Source organism: Sorex araneus, chromosome 2, assembly GCF_027595985.1.
Source record: "Sorex araneus isolate mSorAra2 chromosome 2, mSorAra2.pri, whole genome shotgun sequence".
Classification (NCBI taxonomy): domain Eukaryota; kingdom Metazoa; phylum Chordata; class Mammalia; order Eulipotyphla; family Soricidae; genus Sorex; species Sorex araneus.
The window spans coordinates 284953624-284972480 of record NC_073303.1 but is presented as its reverse complement, the minus strand read 5'-3'; the positions used below and the strand labels follow the sequence as shown (position 1 = coordinate 284972480).

The 18857-nt window shown below is 40.3% G+C and overlaps 1 protein-coding gene across 1 annotated transcript in view; it reads right to left on the bottom strand.

The window, feature by feature from the left end:
- Window positions 1-18857, bottom strand: part of ATP13A5 (ATPase 13A5) — a 130716-nt gene that overhangs the window by 64511 nt on the left and 47348 nt on the right. The window contains exons 8-12 of the mRNA XM_004602997.2: window positions 17458-17530; window positions 15338-15466; window positions 4576-4746; window positions 3934-4091; window positions 1156-1344 (exon numbers count right to left, since the gene is read on the bottom strand). Coding sequence (XP_004603054.2) covers window positions 1156-1344; window positions 3934-4091; window positions 4576-4746; window positions 15338-15466; window positions 17458-17530 — 720 coding nt within the window. The remainder of the gene's footprint in view (window positions 1-1155; window positions 1345-3933; window positions 4092-4575; window positions 4747-15337; window positions 15467-17457; window positions 17531-18857) is intronic.

Genomic DNA, 18857 nt, shown 5'->3' with positions numbered 1-18857 from the left:
TTCTTAATTTGGCACTTTAGGCCCTGAGTCACTGGGAGGGTGTCACTCCAACCTCGTTACCCATCAAAAAACCTACAGCCTTGTCACACCTGCAACACTTGGCCTTGCTTCCCACCTGCAACAACCTCTCCTCCTGGTGGTCCTGAAATGTTTGCCACTGATCCTGGGACCCACTCCAATAATCAAAGTCACAGTTCACTAGTGAAAATGCCCCCTCATCCTTGGCAGATACCTGCACCCCCATCTTTGCTCGTTTTTCTGCAAAGAGTCATCTAACTTCATTATGGCTGTCTCACTTCCATCTTACCTGCTTCCCCAGCTAGATTGTAAATTTCCCAGGAGCTGCGAATAGCTTATTAATGGGGCTCTCTGCCAATGTCAGTTAACTAAAATAAATAATAGATATTCTTAGTTCATTTTTCAAATGCAAATCAACAGAGGACATGTAGAAACTGAGCGGCCACCCCATCTCACTTCAATGTAAGACAGAGGGCAAATCTGACCACTGCTGGTCCGCAAGAAGAGAGTCATGGTAAAGTCTCTCAGGACCTGTCCTGCAACAGTCCTCCTCCTCATCTGCATGTCCTCCTCTCCTGTCACCTCACAGAGCCCTGCACAGAAATAGCCTTCCCTTGTCCTGAGTCCCGACACCCTGGGGAGTGAAGAAAAGAGGGACCAGCACCCAAAAGCACATCATTTCCCAAGTCCTCTTGTTCTTACAAGAAACGAACAAGGAAACATGAATATGTGATAAAACACATGTCGAAGCTCCTCGGGGAACAGAAATGTCCTTACTTTTCTTCTTAAAAGAGAGTCATATGAAAAGAGTCATATAGAAGTGTCCTTATTTTTGTCCTGAAAAAAAGATAGTCATGTAGAGGCTGTTATAGTAAGAAATGTTTCGAGGCAAATGAAAGGTATACAAAAAATATTAAATTTTAGGGGAAGAAATGCATGATGTGATGGCATGCCCATCTAGATAGAACTCAATGAAGTGGGCTTCTCGAATGATCTTATGCTAACTCATCCCACACCCTCTCTGGCTTCAGTGCGCCTATTTGTGAAAAGAAGGAGGTGGATTAGACATTAGATAAGACAACATGGCAGGCAGTGCCTTGAATCATTCGACTCCAACCTGGAAAGTTTAGCTCATACTTTGTCAAAGCACACGAGGTTTATTTGCCCACACATATTGATTCTCTGTGGGGAGATGCAGAAGATATTCTTTTTCTTCAGCCTCTTCTGGGCATACACGATGCTCGTGGTCAGGGCAGCTGGCAGCACAGGAGGGACCGTCACAGTGAGGAGGAGGAGGGCCATGATCGCTGTATCATTTGGAGAGACCTGAAAAGGGACAGAGATGCAGTTTTTCAGAGCAGGACGGCACCTTTCTGTCACCAAAGATAAAATATAAAGGAGACTACAACATCAAAAGTGTTCTGACAGTCTGAATGGTCTCGGTGCACAGGTTCTCTGGGTGGGGCTGAATGTCCCATTGCCTACGCAAAGAGATTAACAATGTTTTCCACTGCAGATGGACAGAACCTCAGACCACTACATCAGGACTACCTTTCCCAGACTTTGCTTCTCACCATTTATTGGTCTCTTCACCCAGACCAGACCTTCCTTCTCTGCTCATCACTTTATCCTGATGCTCAGGGCACAGGAGGAGCCATACATTGTAGCATTTCAAACCGAAGACTTGGCTGTTAGCTTATAGATCTCTCTCCTCTGCAAACCTATAAACTCTGTGGGTACAGTGGCCAGAATGAGGTCCTTTGGGAAGTCATCTTAGGATTCATGCTATTTACTGTCGATACAGAGTTTATGCCTGTTTCTGACAGCCAGGAGGTTATTCAGCACCAGTGCATTTGGTAATCTGATATAAGCTATGATCAAGATTCTTCCATGAGCTGGAAAAGTAGCTCAATAGGTCTCCATCATTCTTTGCCTGGGTTTGATCCCCAGTATTCCATGGTTCCCCAAGAACCACCAGGAGATGCCCCATCCCCAAGCACAAAGTCAGAGTAACCCCTAAAACTGCTAGGTGTAACAGAAAAAAACCACCACAACAACCAAAAAACAAAGGCTCCCCCATCATCTCCGCCTTTTCTGGTCATCATTTGCAACAGGGAATTTGATCATAAACTTGCATCATTTTCACAATCACCTACTGTGTTAGTTTGCGTGGTGTCTTACTTTTTAAAGAGACTCCTCTCAATAATTTAGGATATAAATATCTGTTGCTTACTATATTTAATAGATTAAATTAAAAGACTGACGCTTACATAATCAACTGACTTGCCCAAATACAAATGCCAGTGAAATGTGAGGCTCTGAACTCTAGGCCATCTGACTCCAGTGTGTTAGACTGTTCTCAGATCATCACAACCACAGGAAGGTTCACAGAGATAAACATAATTGAAAATACAGAATGATGGAAAAAAAAAAGAATTGCTTGTTTTACTTTTCACGTGTTCTAGATAGTAATGGCTCTACCTTCTATAAACCTACCGAGTTTCATGGAATTAAGTGTGAAGTTAGCTACAAAATCCTCCTTTGTACATTAGAAACACAAAATCAAGTTCAGTAACCATGGCTACGAATCCCATCTCAGTTGATCACAAAATCCATCAGGTCCTGTTGGATCCAGAGATGTGATCACAGAGATGTTTTGACCCTAAGAAATGGATCTGTCTAATCCTGAGCCGATACTGATAGAGGCAGCCGAAAGTTCTGACCTACCAGAATATAGTTTCTGTGGTTAGTCTTAATTGCTTTGGTATGCATTTGATGTTGGGTTCTTTCCATCCTTCACTGTCAGTCTTTCTCATCTGCAAAATGATCTTTCTGCATGTAATCTCAGTGTTTCTGATTCCCGGAGAAACTTTCATACTCCAACAAATTCCACCTCTCTGGCACTGACACTTGACCTTACTCTTTTCAGAATCTATACTACTCTTGTGAGCAAGTCTTGCCTCTGCTCTTGACTGTCCTAGAAATGCTCCCCGAGGCTCATTCCAGATTAAAAAAGACTACTAGGAGCTCTTCTTCTCCTTTAAATTGCAAAAGAAGTGTTGAACTTAGCTACTCCTTAAAAGTGCTTCATCGAACTTTTACTGACCACATAGGGCAATTTATATATATGCTAAATGGAATTAATTAAATAATAGTTTGTTTCATGAAATCAAATATAAAATTTATTATCTTTGTCAGGCTGGAGCAATAGCACAGTGAGAAGGGCATTTGCCTTGCATGCAGCTGACCTGGGTTCAACTCCTCCGTCCCTCTCGGAGAGCCCAGCAAGCTACCGAGAGTATCCCTCCCACACGGGCAGAGCCTAGCAAGCTACCCATGGCATATTCGATATGCCAAATACAGTAATGATAGGTCTCATTTCCCTGACCCTGAAAGAGCCTTCAATCATTGGGAAAGATGAGTAAGGAGAGGCTGCTAAAATCTCAGTGCTGAGAGGAATAGAGATGTTACTGGTGCCCGCTCAAGTAAATGGATGAACAACGGGATGACAGAGACAGTGAAGAAAACTCTTTTAGAGAACACTGACTAACAATGTTAACAAGAATGAAAAAACACTCATAATTGCATCTAATACTTTTAAATTAAGTTCTTTAGAAAGAACTTGGGCCAGAGCGATAGCACAGTGGTTGGGCTTTCGCCTTTCACATGGCCAACCCGAGTTCGATTCCTCCGCCCCTCTCAGAGAGCCTGGCAAGCTACTGAGAGTATGGAGCCTGCACGGCAGAGCCTGGCAAGCTATCCGTGCATATTGGATATGCCAAAAACAGTAACAATAAGTCTCTCAATAAGAGATGTTACTGGTGCCCGCTCGAACAAATCGATGAACAACTGGATGACAGTGACAGTGAATAGAAAGAATTTATCCTTTTGAAAAGTATCATCCCCAATACTTACCCCACGGTACAGGTAAACACCTAGAGCATAGAAAAAGCCCAGGACTCCAAGGCATGCCAGGAACACTATAAATTTGAAGGCATCACTATACAGCTTGAAGTTCAGAGGCCGGGGATAGAGAATGGATCTCACCAAATCCCCTTTAGCTGTATTGTACCCTACAAGAGGAGGTAGAATAAGATCTTTACTACAGTTTCCTCTCAGGCCAACACACATTACATTGAAATAAAGATTGCTTAATAAGGTCATTTGAATATGAAGTACTACTATGGCATATGTGCTTACAAGTCAGTGTGGATAATAAAAGCATTTACTGAAACTTGTTTAGTTTCGTTTTCGCTGTTAGTCTAAACTAAGGCATGCTGATATTATCACATCTACCGTAATGTGCACTGGATCTGCAGAAGAAATCCAACCTGGGGGTTCCTGGGGACATTGGTGGTGGAAAACATGCACTGGTGGAGGGATGGGTGTTCGAGCATTGTATGACTGAAACTCAAACATGAAAGCTTCATAAGCAATGGGATGACAGTGACAGTGAATAGAAAGAACGTATCCTTTTGGAAAGTATCTCACAGTGTATCTCAAAGTGATTCAATAAGAACAAAACAAATGGCAGCAACAATAAACCCCCCTACAAACCTGTTTGCAGAACAACTGCTCTCACTGGTCCTTGTCCAGAGGGTTTGACCTGGATAACTTCAGTCCCACAGAAAAGGACGTGTTTCCGGTAGTCCTCCAAACTGTGGCATTTCCAGCCTGCTGTGTTATCCTCATGGGGCAATGGTGTCTTTGTCACAGGAATACTTTCTCCTAAAGAAAACGGTATCTTATTGTTTCTGTGTGAACTTGGATGGTTATTTGAGGTTTGTGCTTAGCAACTTCAGAAAGTGTTTAAATGGAGATAATCCAGCCTTAAGTTCATTCCTTGAGCTAAATGACTTCTTGAGGTTGTTAGTGATATAAATAGTGATAACCCTAATTATATTTCAAATATTTATTTAAATTATGCCTGTCTTTCCCACACCTGAATTTTTGCAGTGCATAATTTTAAAAGAGGCCTATTTTAGCAGAGTTGTCATGTATATCCCAAAGTGTTCTTTAAGCCCAGCCTTATTCTAGGCAGTGAGGACGTTCTAAGAAATTCACATAATTATTTGCTTTCATCCATTCGTTGATATCTCATTCATGCATTTATTCAGCAAATATGATCAACAGTATACAACTTTGAGTTGTATACTGCCTAGGTATTGGAAATATAAATGAATTAGACAGAAATAGTTCCCACATAAAGCTCAGGTAGCCAGGAAGGTAAATAATGGCAAATAATTAGTTAAGAAACAATAAGGTACTTGTTTTGGCAGTAAGGTTAAGGAAAGATTTCCTGAACAATTAATAAACTGTCAATTTGAAAGAAGAGTAAGGCCACCCAGATCAAGGAGAGAAAGAACAGGAAAATGAATGTGATGGTAGAAGCAAGCAATACTGAAATAACAGTACTGAAATGACAACTGGTGCCATACTCAGTTCTATATTGATTCTATAGGTTGGATTTGAGAGCTTGTTGGAGAGACAGAAACTAATACATAACAAGATAAAGGAAATAGTCCCACCCTTTTGTTGAGTCACAGATTTCCTTCCAGAGCATCTTTGGTCCTTCCGCTTTATGTGGAATCATTCCCCAGACCCTAATTCCTGACTCTCCTAATGAGTTTGCTACATAGAGTTCATCCCTGTGTCTGTGGCCCAGGGGCTTCACTGACAATTCATTTGACTCTAGTTAGTTGCACTGACAAAGGATTAGCTGTTATTAATTCCTTCTCTGTAGTGCCAACAATCTCCAGATAATTTGAAGTTACAGTGGAACTAATCTTTTTTTTATGAATAGGTATCTCAACCACACTACCCTCACCTCTTGAGTTAGAATAAACCTCCAGTCTTTCCTCCTGAGTTTCTCCCTTCCATTAATACTGCTCCATGTCCATTTCTGGTACCAGATATGGGTGATTTTCTTTTTCCTACAACAAGCAATTCTACCATAACTGCTGGTCATCCTACAATTTCACTTACTGTAATGCAATTGCTAACAGCAACTCATCCTACAGGTTATGGAACATATTACTCAAGACTGCATCCAATGAAGAGCAGAACTGGTCTTCAGTAATAAGCTTGGCACTGGGGCAGGGATGAGGAGGATAAGTTAGAGAAGGGAACACTGGGATTATGAAAGAGGCAGGCTTTGGTGTGGGAAGGAAGCTGGAATATTGGTGGAATGTAGTGGGCACTAGTGAAGGAATTGGTGTTGGAAAAATATGTACCTGAAATTCAATCATAAATAACTTTGTAACTTTAGAATTCATGGTGATTTAATTTTTAAAAAGACAAAAAAAAGAAAGAAAAAAATAGTCTTCCCAACATCTGATGCCAAGTATCACTGTCATCCTATTGCTCATCGATTTGTTCGAGCAGGCACCAGTAACATCTCTCATTGAGAGATTTATTGTTACTGTTTTTGGCATATTCAATATGCCATGGGTAGCTCGCCAGGCTCTGCCGTGCGGGTGCGATACTCTAGGTAGCTTGCCGGGCTCTCCGAGAGGGGCGGAGGAATCGAACAAGGGTCGGCCGCGTGAAAGGTGAACGCCCTACCGCTGTGCTATTGCTCCAGCCCATGCCAAGTATAAATCTGAAAAATCTGAAATTCCCATAACCCTTTTCTCTAATTTAATTAACTGCGAGAGTGGCTCGCAGAATTTAGGGAAACACTTAAGATTTGCCAAATTATTAAAAAATACGACAAAAGATGCAGATAAACAGATTGGGTGATGCACAGGGTGAGGTTTGAGAGGGTGCTGAGCAAAAGAACTATCTTGTCCTTTTGAACAATTACAACATGTTCCTTGGATAAGGAGGGATCTACCAGTCTGGAAGATCTCCTGAAGCCCCTACTATTGGGATTACATATAGGGCTTCCTCACAATAGCAAGATTATACCAGTTCCCAGTCTCCCTCTCCTTCACAGAGAACAAATAGAAGGGGTGGCTAGAGGGGCACTAATGAGTCCCAGCTTTGAACCATGGCTTAGTCTGGAAATAATCAAGAACCAAATGGAGCTCACCTACTCTCGGCTCATTAGAGTGGAAGATGCTCCTCCTAGTACTCTTTTCATCTATGGATTTACAAGGATTTGGGGAGCTCTGTGCAAGGAAACAGGGACAGAGATAATACAATGCCTGTAGCACTGTGGCACTGTCGTCCTGTTGTTCATCGATTTGCTTGAGCGGGCACCAGTAACATCTCCATTGTGAGACTTGTTGCTATTTTTGGTGTATCGAATATGTCACAGGTAGCTTACTAGGCTCTGCCGTGCGGGCAGGATACTCGCGATAGCTTGCCGGGCTCTCCAAGAGGGACAGAGGAATTGAACCTGTGTCGGCTGTGTGCAAGGCAAACTCCCTACCTGCCGGGCTATCGCTCCAGTCCACAATACATATCTATTAATTGGTCTTTCTCCTCCAGTCTACTTGTCCTGTTAAGTCATCCCTCATCATTTCCAGATGAACCTGGTTAAGTCCCATTTTTGTCAGCTTATTCTTTTCTCAAGATGCCTTGTGCTTCCCCACTGCCAGTACCAACAAAGCTCAAGCTCTCTTTTGGGCATCTCAATCTGAGTATCTGTGACTATCACTCCCAGCTCACACCGCAGCTTGCATGCCCCATGCTAGAGTCCCACTCTGCAAATATTCTTCTTCTTTCTCTGATGGGAAGGGGACTACTTTAGAGGCAAAGGAAATTGGCTCATGGTTCAAAAAACACAAAAACACAAATTTTAGAGACAAATAGAAATATTAACAACACTTCCTGGCTCCAAGATTTTCAAAGGTAAAAATGAGTTTAACATTTCATCCCTTTTTCACAAACCATTCTATTAGCAAGATGATCTGTCATATTTCTAATTTAGAAACAGTATAATATTGATTATAGTTATACAAATTTAAGTTTTATTTCCTCCCCTGAGAGAAACTGTGGTTAAGAACATTAACATGTATAACTTCTGTCATTCTTGAAGAAAAAATTCTTCATTTTCTGTTATTCTTCATTTTCTCCACTAGCACGTAATGGGTTCAAAATATATTTTTTTAATGCATGGATGAATTAAATAAGAATGATTACCCAGGTTTTACTATAATTGGTTTTACAAAACTAGTTTTCTACCATGGCACATTTTTCATACCTCAAGGTAAAAAAATCCATAAAAGATTTATTAGAGATCTTGAATATTTTTCAGGAAATTCCTCTTAGTCAAGCATTATCCCTAAAACATTTTCTTTATAGAGTTATGGTGGGCTGGAAGGACAGTACAGCAGGTACTATTTGCCTTGCAAGCAGCTGACCCGGGTTTGAACCCTCACACCCTATATGGTTCCCTGATCCCTCCAGGAATGATCCCTGAGTTCAGAGCAAGGAGTAAGCCCTGATAACTGCTGTATGTGGCCCCATTTTTTTTTAAAGAATCATGTTAATTTTTTGTATGGATCTATAAGTTGCATTCTAAATGACTCTGCAAGAGAGACAACCTATTTACAAATTTCCAAATCTTTGCACCTCATTATTTTGAAGACTGGAGCGGTAGCACAGTGGGTAGGGCATTTGCCTTGCATGAGGCCAACCTGGGTTCGATTCCTCCATCCATCTCTGAAAGCCCAGCAAGCTACTGAGAGTATTCCACCTAAATGGCAGAGCCTGGCAAGCTACCCATGGCGTATTCATTATGCCCAAAACAGTAAGAACAAGTCTCACAAGAGACGTTACTGGTGCCTGCTCGAGCAAATCGATGAACAACGAGATGACAGTGCTACAGTGACAGTGCCTTTGTAAAAAAAAAGGCAGACACTTAAAATAATTTCAAATGTTTTTCTGCCTTTGAATCATAGAATGTTAGTCCACAGTATAGACTCAGTGTGATATAAGGGCATAAATTATTGCACATACAGTTGATGGTATGGGGTTGGGCAGGGATTCAATCAATCCAGGATGGAAGTCATTTGGAGCTAATATTTCAGAGATGATTCTAAAAATAAATGATTTTCCACTGAGACCATTTTCAAGTCTCTTTTAGACTATTTAATTATTAACAAAGAGTCTCATATCTTGGACGTTCTTGGAACTCAAAAAGACGGCTGGGTTTACCTAGAAACATGTGGAGGCTTAAGGAGGGTGGAGAAGCTTCAGGAGGAAATGCTCTCATCACTCTTTGTTCATTTGGCTTCTGTTATCTGAAGATTCTGTTGCTATGAAATAGATTTCCCCTCTTGTTCCCAGTGATCTAAATGTCTCTCTTGGTAATAGTGTTGAAAATTGCATGTTACTTGTTTATTCTTATTTCTGGAGCCACTAAACTTAAACTGCTCGAGGGTAGGGGTCCATTCTCATTTGTCTTGGTGCTTCTAGCACATCACAGTATCTGACACAGATTGAAGATAAGTAACACTGCACTGTCATCCCATTTTTCATCAATTTGCTCGAGCGGGCACCAGTGATGTCTCCATTGTGAGACCTGTTGTTACTGTTTTTGGCATATCGAATATACCACATGTAGCTTGCCAGGCTCTGCCGTACGGACAGGATACTCTCAATAACTTGCCGGGCTCTCTGAGAGGAACGGAGGAATCAAACCTGGGTCGGCTGCATGTGAGGCAAATGCCCTACCCGCTGTGCTACTGCTCCAGTCCAGATAGAAAGTAGAAAGTAGAGAAGAGAAACAAAAAGGAAGAGATAACATATTAATTGATTGATTATGAGCCTTTCTACAGGTTACAAATATAAAATAACAACAGTGGGACATTCCTGTGTGTTCTTCTGGGATCACTGTACATTTCATGAATATGCACTTAAATTAATCCTAAATTCTAATGAGAAGAGAGTGAGAGAAAGTGATTGTGGCAGAGTGAATGTCACTCCTTTCCCACTTATTTGTCCTTAAGAAAATGAGGCAGTACAAACAGAGGTTTTGGGGAAAGGAAGTGGAATGGCATATAGGCTTGTTTTATTTTCTTCGGATAACTTTTAGCTGTCCTAATATATGTCACAGTGCACTCATGGTTCCTCCTCCCCACTACAGTGTCAGCTTCATGATGTATAGATATAGTCTACTGTCCACTGATATCTCCCCAGCACCTAAGCGAATAACGTAAACAGTAGAGTTAGTGGACATTCATGGATTGAGGGAATGAACGCTAGAAAAATGAATTGCAATCTCAGCTTCACCACTTTATAGCAGTGTGGCTCTGGGTAATTATTTACCCTTTCTAGGCCTTATATTTTCATATTTTATAGATTTTTCAAGATGGATTAATAATATGCGTAAAATATCAACTAGAGCCTACTACTTATGAAAACTGAAAAAAATTTAGCTAATGTGCCAAGAGGAAAAGTCAAAATAGTAGTCAGTGTTCTGTCCCTCATATTTCCTTTTGCTACTGGTTGCTTTGTGAGGCACAAGCTCAGGAGGGAGATTATTGGCTCAGGAGGGAGAGAGGGAATAATTAGTCAATTACCAGTTTTCGAGTTCCAAAACTCATTTGGAAGTTGTATCATGGATTTTGGCGATAACTTGAAAATTGGAACAAAGCTTTCCTGCCCACCACAACTTTCCTCTCCTGCTTTTCTAGCTGAAAAAGCTACCTGGACTAAGAAGTGGAAAACCCAAAGGAAAACTACATGTTGTATGTTTCTGGAAAAAATAAAATAAAAAAGGTGGGGTATATACCTCAAGGTAGGATAATGGTTATGGAGACATTCTAGAAGTTAGAAGACAGGGAGTTCCATCACTTGTTGTGTGAGTAGACTTAGACTAGGGGGCTACCCAAACCATGAATGGAGTGAGAACAAAAGAAAGAAGAGCTGCTACAGACTACTCACTCTTCTCAGAGCCTTCACCCCTGGCTTGGGGTAGCCAGGCTAAGATGGGGAGGGTCTGCTCTTTGGCAGAGTTGTTCAATTTATATCAGATGCTTCATATTGCACTTTTTCAATGATGGTCAAATTTGGGTTGTCACTGTCACTGTCATCCCGTTGCTCATCGATTTGCTCAAGTGGGCACCAGTAATGTCTACTGTTTTTGGCATATCAAATATGCCTTTCCAGGCTCTGCCGGGGGTGGGATACTCTCTGTAGCTTGCCAGGCTCTCCGAGAGGGGCAGAGGAATCGAAACTGAGTTGGCTGTGTGCAAGGTGAATGCTCTACCCGCTGCGCTATCGCTCCAGCCCATAAAAATAAATTTTCTTACATATGTACATTTATGGAAATACAATGAGATTAAGGAAGAGGAAGATCATACAATGGACAAGTACCCAGGACATGATTACATAGGAATAGGTGATGTCTGGGCCTATAACCATCATTATTTTTACTGCCACAGTTCCTTACATCTAGAAATAAATGCCATCTCCAAACCTGATCCTTCATTTGCTGGCTGAGCAGTTCTCCCTCTTCCTCAGTTTCCACGTCTGGAAATAGGGTTTTATAATAGTTCCCTCTAGTTCAGCTTGTTTGGTGCCATTGCCAAAAAGAGCTTGTATTATTTACAAATGCAAATTTTTACAGAAATGCTACAGGTATTTGCTGCTTTTCTTATGCGAATGAGCATAGGGAAACATTTGCACACAGGGAAAATATGTGAATCACACTTGTGGACTTTAGAAATGCATTTGCAGTTTCATAAATCTAACTCTAATCTGATGGTTTCATCAGTGTTCTTTCCTCAAATTAACACATAAATTGGGAATATATGCTGCCTCTAAAATAAAGCCGTTAGAGCCTCATGGTACTTAACTCTTTTAATGCACATTTTTCTTATGGTGCCAGGAATCCAAAACATAGATCTAGTTGTAAGCCTGAGCACAGCCAGATATGGCCCCCCAAACAAGCAAACAAGGGTAAAGAAACTAAAGGCAGAAAATATTAAAATTGGAAAACATCAAGCTACAAAGTTTTTACATTGCAAACAAAACAATACAAAAAAATAGCTAAAGTAAAAAACAATGCACTGAAAGGAAGAAAATGTTCTCCCTGGAAAAAGGGCTAATATCCAAGATCTATAAATCACTCAAACAATTCAATAACAAGAAAACAAAAACCTCATCAATAAATGTGAAGAGAAAATGAACATATAATTCCTCAAAGAAGACATACAGATGGCCCATGGATTTATGCAAAAGTGTTCATCATCACTGATTATCAGAGTAATTAAAATCAAATTAACAATGAGATATCACCTCACACCAAAGAAAATGTCCTATATTAAAAAACCAACAATCAATGCTGGTAAGGATTCACCTCAGATTCTCTGTTTGTGGTTCTATTATCTGATTCTCTGTGGAAAACACCTACAGATTCTCAAAAACGTTAGAAACAGAACTTCCATGTGACCAACCAATTTTACTTCTTGGCATTTATCCCTACACAAAAGCATGAAATCAAAAACATATTTGAACACCTATATTCTTTGCAACACTATTGACAATAAACAAGATCTGTATACAAACCAAATTCCCACCAATGGATGACTGCATAAAAAATTGTGTGACTCACATACATGATAGAATACTACTCAGTTGTAAGAAAAGATAAAATCTTTACATAAATGAAGATGTCAGAGAAGGAGAGAAGTGGAGGGTGTAAGTGAGAATTGATGGTCTGGAACTGATATAGGGAAAAGACATAAGGGTCTTGGAATCATCTGTGGGCTAGAGGCAAGGTATCTGTATATGTATACATCAACAGGCCCAGCATACTGTAAGCACAGAAATCAAACTTAATAATTCAACTTAGAATCTGTGTCTGCCAAGGAGACAGGTTGGAGTGTGAGAGGGAACTTGAGTTATTGGTAGAGGAACATAGTCACTGATGGTAGGTCTGGAGTAGACAACAATATATGTCTGAAACTCTATGGTTAACACCTTTGTCAATCACTGTGTCTAAATAAAAATTAATATTTTAGATGAAATCTTGTCTATTTTGCCTCAACTTGGAACTTGAGCGTTTCATGCATAGTGTAGTGAGTTAAAAGATTGAATACCATGGTCTCCTTGGTGGAGTATAAGAAAACAAAGGGGGTGGGCTGGAGTGATAACACAGCACGTAGGGCATTTGCCTTGCACGCGGCCAACCCGGGTTCACTCTCCACCATCCCATATGGTCCCCCGAGCACCGCCAGGAGTAATTCCGGAGTGAAGAGCCAGGAGTAACCCCTGTGCATTGCCAGGTGTGACCCGAAAAGAAAAGAAAAGAAAAGAAAAGAAAAGAAAAGAAAAGAAAAGAAAAGAAAAGAAAAGAAAAGAAAAGAAAAGAAAAGAAAAGAAAAGAAAAGGGAATAAATAACGCTCAGCAGAAGCAGCCTGGAGTTCTGCTTACAGAGTGTCTACCAAGCAAGGTATGAACAGGGGTGGCAGGTGATTAGAGACCTACGGGCAGGAGTGAAGGGACATTGGCACTTCATGGTGGGTGTGGTGCAATAACATAGTAAGGCTGGGAGATTATTTTTAGAGGAATAGATCCAAGTGAATATTGCCATTTGTAAAAAGCATTGTTCAGTATTTCTCGCTCTCTGGAATTCTCCAGTTTTTTTTTTTTTTTTGAAAATGAAAGCAAGACTGTGCATTAGAGTCCAACACCTAATACACTGAACTCTGTGACTGTCCTTCACACAGAGGTCTTCATAGCCATGCTCTCGTTGATGCTGAGAGAGATTTCTATTCAGTCTCAGGCTGCTTGGAAATGCAAGACAGTTGCTGCCTTTGAGTAAAGAGGCCAGTATTTCTGGGGCTTACATTTTGAACATTGGGTACTATGGCAACATCCTGAATGAAAGATATGATCAACATGCAAATCCTCATCACTACCATTATAAGGCAGTTAGATTTCAACACATTAAAGGGGTATTTTGTAATTATACTGAGCATATTTATGTTTGCTCCATTTTCTCGTCTCAATTTTAAATTAAGAAGGCTCATTTTTAATGTGAAATCTGTGTTGAACAATTTAGGAATAGATTATAACTTCCTTTACATTTAGGTGATGTTAAAAACTCTGTGTGTGTGTGTGTGTTTCACTGTTTGGAAACAAAAATGCAACAATCTGTAAACATAAGAGAAAACTTTAAGTAGTTTCTATTAGTATGTGTGTAATGTTATTTAATATTCTCTCATTACTATTGTGTGTGTGATTTTTTTGATTTGTGTTTGCTTTGGGACTATATCCTACTGTGCTCAGGGCTTACTGCTGGCTCGGTGCTCAGGGATCACTTCTGCTAAGATTTGAGGAACCATATGCAGTGTCAGGAATTTAACCTGAAACACCTGTGAGCAAAGCAACACCTTCCTTTTCTCTGTAAAAAAAAGAAAAGAAGAAAGAAAACAAAACAGTGGCTAAAATAAAAACACCTCACTGAAAGGGAGAAACAGTTCTCACATCCATCTCTGAAAAAGGGTAGACCTCTTTTCCCAGTTATATTATCTACCTGGCCCTAATATTTTGTACTTTTTGTTATTGTTGCCTATATTATATTTTTCATGGTGTAAGGATGTTTCACACCATAAACAGAAAACTGATTTTCTGGTGAGTGAAATTAATTGGAGATATGATTCCAAAGAACATAATTGTTATACTTCCTTTGTATGAAAGTCCAACTCATTCTCCTTTCCTGGGAAATGTGGAGCTCAATTTTCCATTGAATGAGCATAGTACTATATGAAATCTTTATGTCCTACCAACTATGTGAGTTGGTGCTTTAGGTGATTTTGTTTGGATGTGTATAATTACAAACAATAATATTATAAAATATTTTTGTCTTGGGCTGGAGCGATAGCACAGCGGTAGGGTGTTCGCCTTTCACGTGGCCAACCTGTATTGGATTCCTCCGCCCCTCACGGAGAGCCTGGCAAGCTACCGAGAGTATCGCGCCCGGATGGCAGGGCCTGGCAAGCTACCTGTCGAGTATTGGATGTGCCAAAAAAACATAACAATAACTCTCACAATGAGAGACGTTACTGGTGCCCGCTCGAACAAATCGATGAGCAATGGGATGACAGTGACAGTGATTTTTGCCTTCCACTAAACTCTCAGCACCCCACTCACCTAGAAAATAATTATGTCCTGTATTAGACTTCTCTTTTAGCTTTGTGCTTATTGTATTTTCACACTAGTTAAATGAGTATTTTCACAAAAGAAGACTTGTTTGCATATATATAATTTTATCTGCATGAATAACGTGTATCTTCCTCACCCATTTCCTCATGTGCCTAGTATAAAGCAGTAAGTATAGGTTCATCTGCTTTTCTAATATTTGGCCTCATGTTTGATTGAGAAGACTTAGTGGATAGTTGGTCCGTGACAAATGCCTACCTGTAAGCATGCCTTCATTCACCACGCAGCTCCCATCAATCAAAATAGCATCACATGGCAATGATAATTTTCCTGGAAGGACAAGAATATCTCCGGGAACCAGGAGCCGAGATTCCATCTCCTGCAAACCTACACAACAGCAAAATTTCTATGAACAGGTGACATGTTTCTTTTCTTTGTTTTTTTCTCTTAAGAATAAAATTGAGTGAAGCTGTAGAGATGCTTCCGGACCCCATGCCAGGCTGAGTCTCATCTGGGACACTCCAGAGTGAGGCAGGGAAGACCACCAGCCATCGAAAACCTCCACACTCCAATACTGCCAAGCTCACTGCCGGACTCCACAGGCTCAGGACGAGCCTCATCCAGAAAAGAATGTGTTGAAAAACTCAGGTATGCAGGTTTTGTGACTGAAATTCCCAGATTCTCACAAAGTCAGGGATGGGCTGCCTCCCCTCATCTCCCTGTTCTTCTGGAAGCCTGGCAACTACACCCCTAAATGGCTTCTGACATCATTTAAGCTAATTAACTGGCCATGATCCAGAGACTCATAAATGAATCTCAAAAGAGATTGATAAGCTGCAGAGATGTTGTTGGACCTCAAAGTCACCATCCAGTTAAAAATTTAACTCCAGCTGTATCACCCCTTTCAAAATTTTAGACTTCCTGGAGCATGGGGCAGCATTTCTGGCGTGCGACATTTCAAACTCTACAGCACTGATATACTAGGAGTAGCACACCACATTGGACGGGATGTAAATTAGAAGATAAACAATATCAATTAAGAAAAATATTAACACAGAAAGCTTAACATGTAACAACATGTTCGTAATCTCTTATTCAAGGGCTTAATGGTCCCAGGGTGAGAGACAACAAACTTCAAACATTTTTTTCTAAGCAAACCTTTATCTGACCACTTTTCAGTGAATTATTCATAACAAGTAATATAAAATAAATTACTTTGGGCCTGCTATTATTGGGGCAGACTTGAGTGGTGGTTGGAAAATATTGGAAATAATGGTGGTAGAAAGGTGCAATGATGGTGGGATTGGTGTTGGAATATTGAGTGTAATAAATCAGCATGAAAAACATTATTAAAAATTTTTAGTTAAAAAAGGGAATAAAAGTGACTGAGAATCCTTTATCAACCTATTGGCCAAAAACTACCCTGCATGTTCATTGACCTGTTCCAGACCTGGTCCTTTGAAGTACAATTTCCCAAAGAACCAAACTGAGGGTATTGATTCCTAGACCATATCAATGTATTCACTCAGCAACAAGATCTCATCTTCTTCCTGGTACTTGTGACAGTGCTCTGGCCCTAGAAGCTATTCAAGGGAATTGATCAATGATGAAATGTGCCTTTGCTCTTCTTGGCTGGATTTCTGATCCTCTGTGGCACACTGCCCTTGTATTCAAACATAGGGTACACCATCCGGACAGCTTCCGCTGTGCAAAGTCATGACCATCCTCCTATCCCAGGCTAATTCAAAGTAAAAGACAAGCCTCCGTCCAACCAGCCATTTACAATGTTCTAAGAGCTGGGTTACAAATGAACAGAACAAAATGTGTGTTGCAGGGACTGCTTGGGATGATTAGTTGGGGGAAGCCAAAAAATGAAAGGCTTAGGGGATAATAATCAAATGAATGATGTAAGGTAAGCTGATGAAATTTGATGTAGCCCAGCTATGGGGTAGGAGCCAGGACTGGCATGAGGGTGAGGCATGAGAAATAGCTCACAGAACTCAACAAGGCACTTATTGTCAGGGTCCTGCAGGGGTAGGTCAGCAATTCAATATTTGCAAGCTCTTACCTCCTAAAGCGTGGGTCAGCACTTGTGACTCCACCAATCCCACCCCCACTGCACCTTCCCACCACCATCATTTCCATCATTTCCAGTTTTTTCCAACCACCACTCAAGTCTGCCCCAATAGCAGGTCCAAATTAATTTATTTTGTACCTTATGGCCCCTTTTCTGTTTTTCTTTGCTCTTTTATTCTTTGGATCCACCTTATTCCCAGCCCCAAGTTCATGAGAAAATTCCATTTTTTTTTCATAACTAATCACACATGAGTCCACCCTGGAATACTAGAATGCTAAGGATAGCAGGACATATCACTTACCTTTGCCTTTAACGGTGATTGCAACCTGGACTTTGTTGTGATCCTCCACCAGTTTGTGCAGCTTGACTGATTGCTACCAAGTTAAAGCCAACATTTAAATATTAGATGTTCCATAGCCTGACAACCACCATGCCAATGCAGTACATGCTAATCCTACTTTCAAAGCCAAAACAACTCCAGACAGGCTCAAGTTCTACTAATTTTGACACTCCTGCTTCTCTACTTCAGCCCTTCCCTCACTCAAACCCTTACTTGCAATAGGAAATCCACTCGTTTATTTGATGAATTCCAAGATAAACAGTACCCAACCATGGTGCATAAAGCTAAAACACTGAGGATGACCCGTTAATCTGGGGAAGGAGAATAGGAACAATTTACTCCCCACTTTGCATTCTCTGTTTCTCTGTAAAACAACAGAAGCTGAATTTGATCTGCAAATGATTTCCTATTATAAGAACTTGTGAATATTTAAACTGTGTTTTGATTACATGGAGAGTAGCCATACTTTATGAACTGGTGAGTTTTTACATTAGATAAACCTTCAGATCAGAATCTTATTGCTCTGTTCAGCTGCTACCATGACAAGTGTAAGCCCCTTTTTCTCATCGGAAAGTGGAGATAATATTGGTATCTATCTTTAAGTTTCTTTAGATTAATTAACACTTATCATATATATTCCATTGTATAATATTCATGGCTATAGTAATAGCTCAAGGAGTATGAGAATGATGAATAAGAAAATCGTTGTAAAAGCAACTGAGTACAGTTAAGAAGATTCTCTGGAGGTAGACTTAACTAAATATATTAATAGAAATAATATCATATCACATATAGAACTTAAGAGAATTAACTCTGCAAAAGTTAGGGCACAGTAGTAGTTGAAGAAGTGGAAACAGCATCCCATAGAATAACTCAAGGAAAAGGAAATGAAAGAGGATGTCACCCACATAGTTCCCCATGAGGACTATCAGGGCACATTAGCTGAAAGAGCTTCAGATCAGACCAGCTTAAGAGCCCAGGACAATGACACCTGTCTGTATGGACGTCAGCTATCTGCATAAGGGGAAGAAATCTGAATACCATCAACAGCACTTGAATACAATTGAATTTAATTTGAATATAAAACTTTTTCTTTTAGATGTTAGAGTAAATTATTTATATCTGTTCTACCGACGATGTTTGATGTTACAAGTGTCACTAAGCTCAGTATTGCATGTAATTATCCAACTTTCCTCTCGAGAGAACACAATAAATTCTACATACATATTTATATAGAACAATTTATTATTTACTTGAACTTTGCATGTAAAGCTAAACTTCAATCACTTGGGCCAATTGAGTGGAAGAAGAAATCATATTATTTCTGGGGAGGTATTTGTTGCTCAGGAAGTGCTAACTTG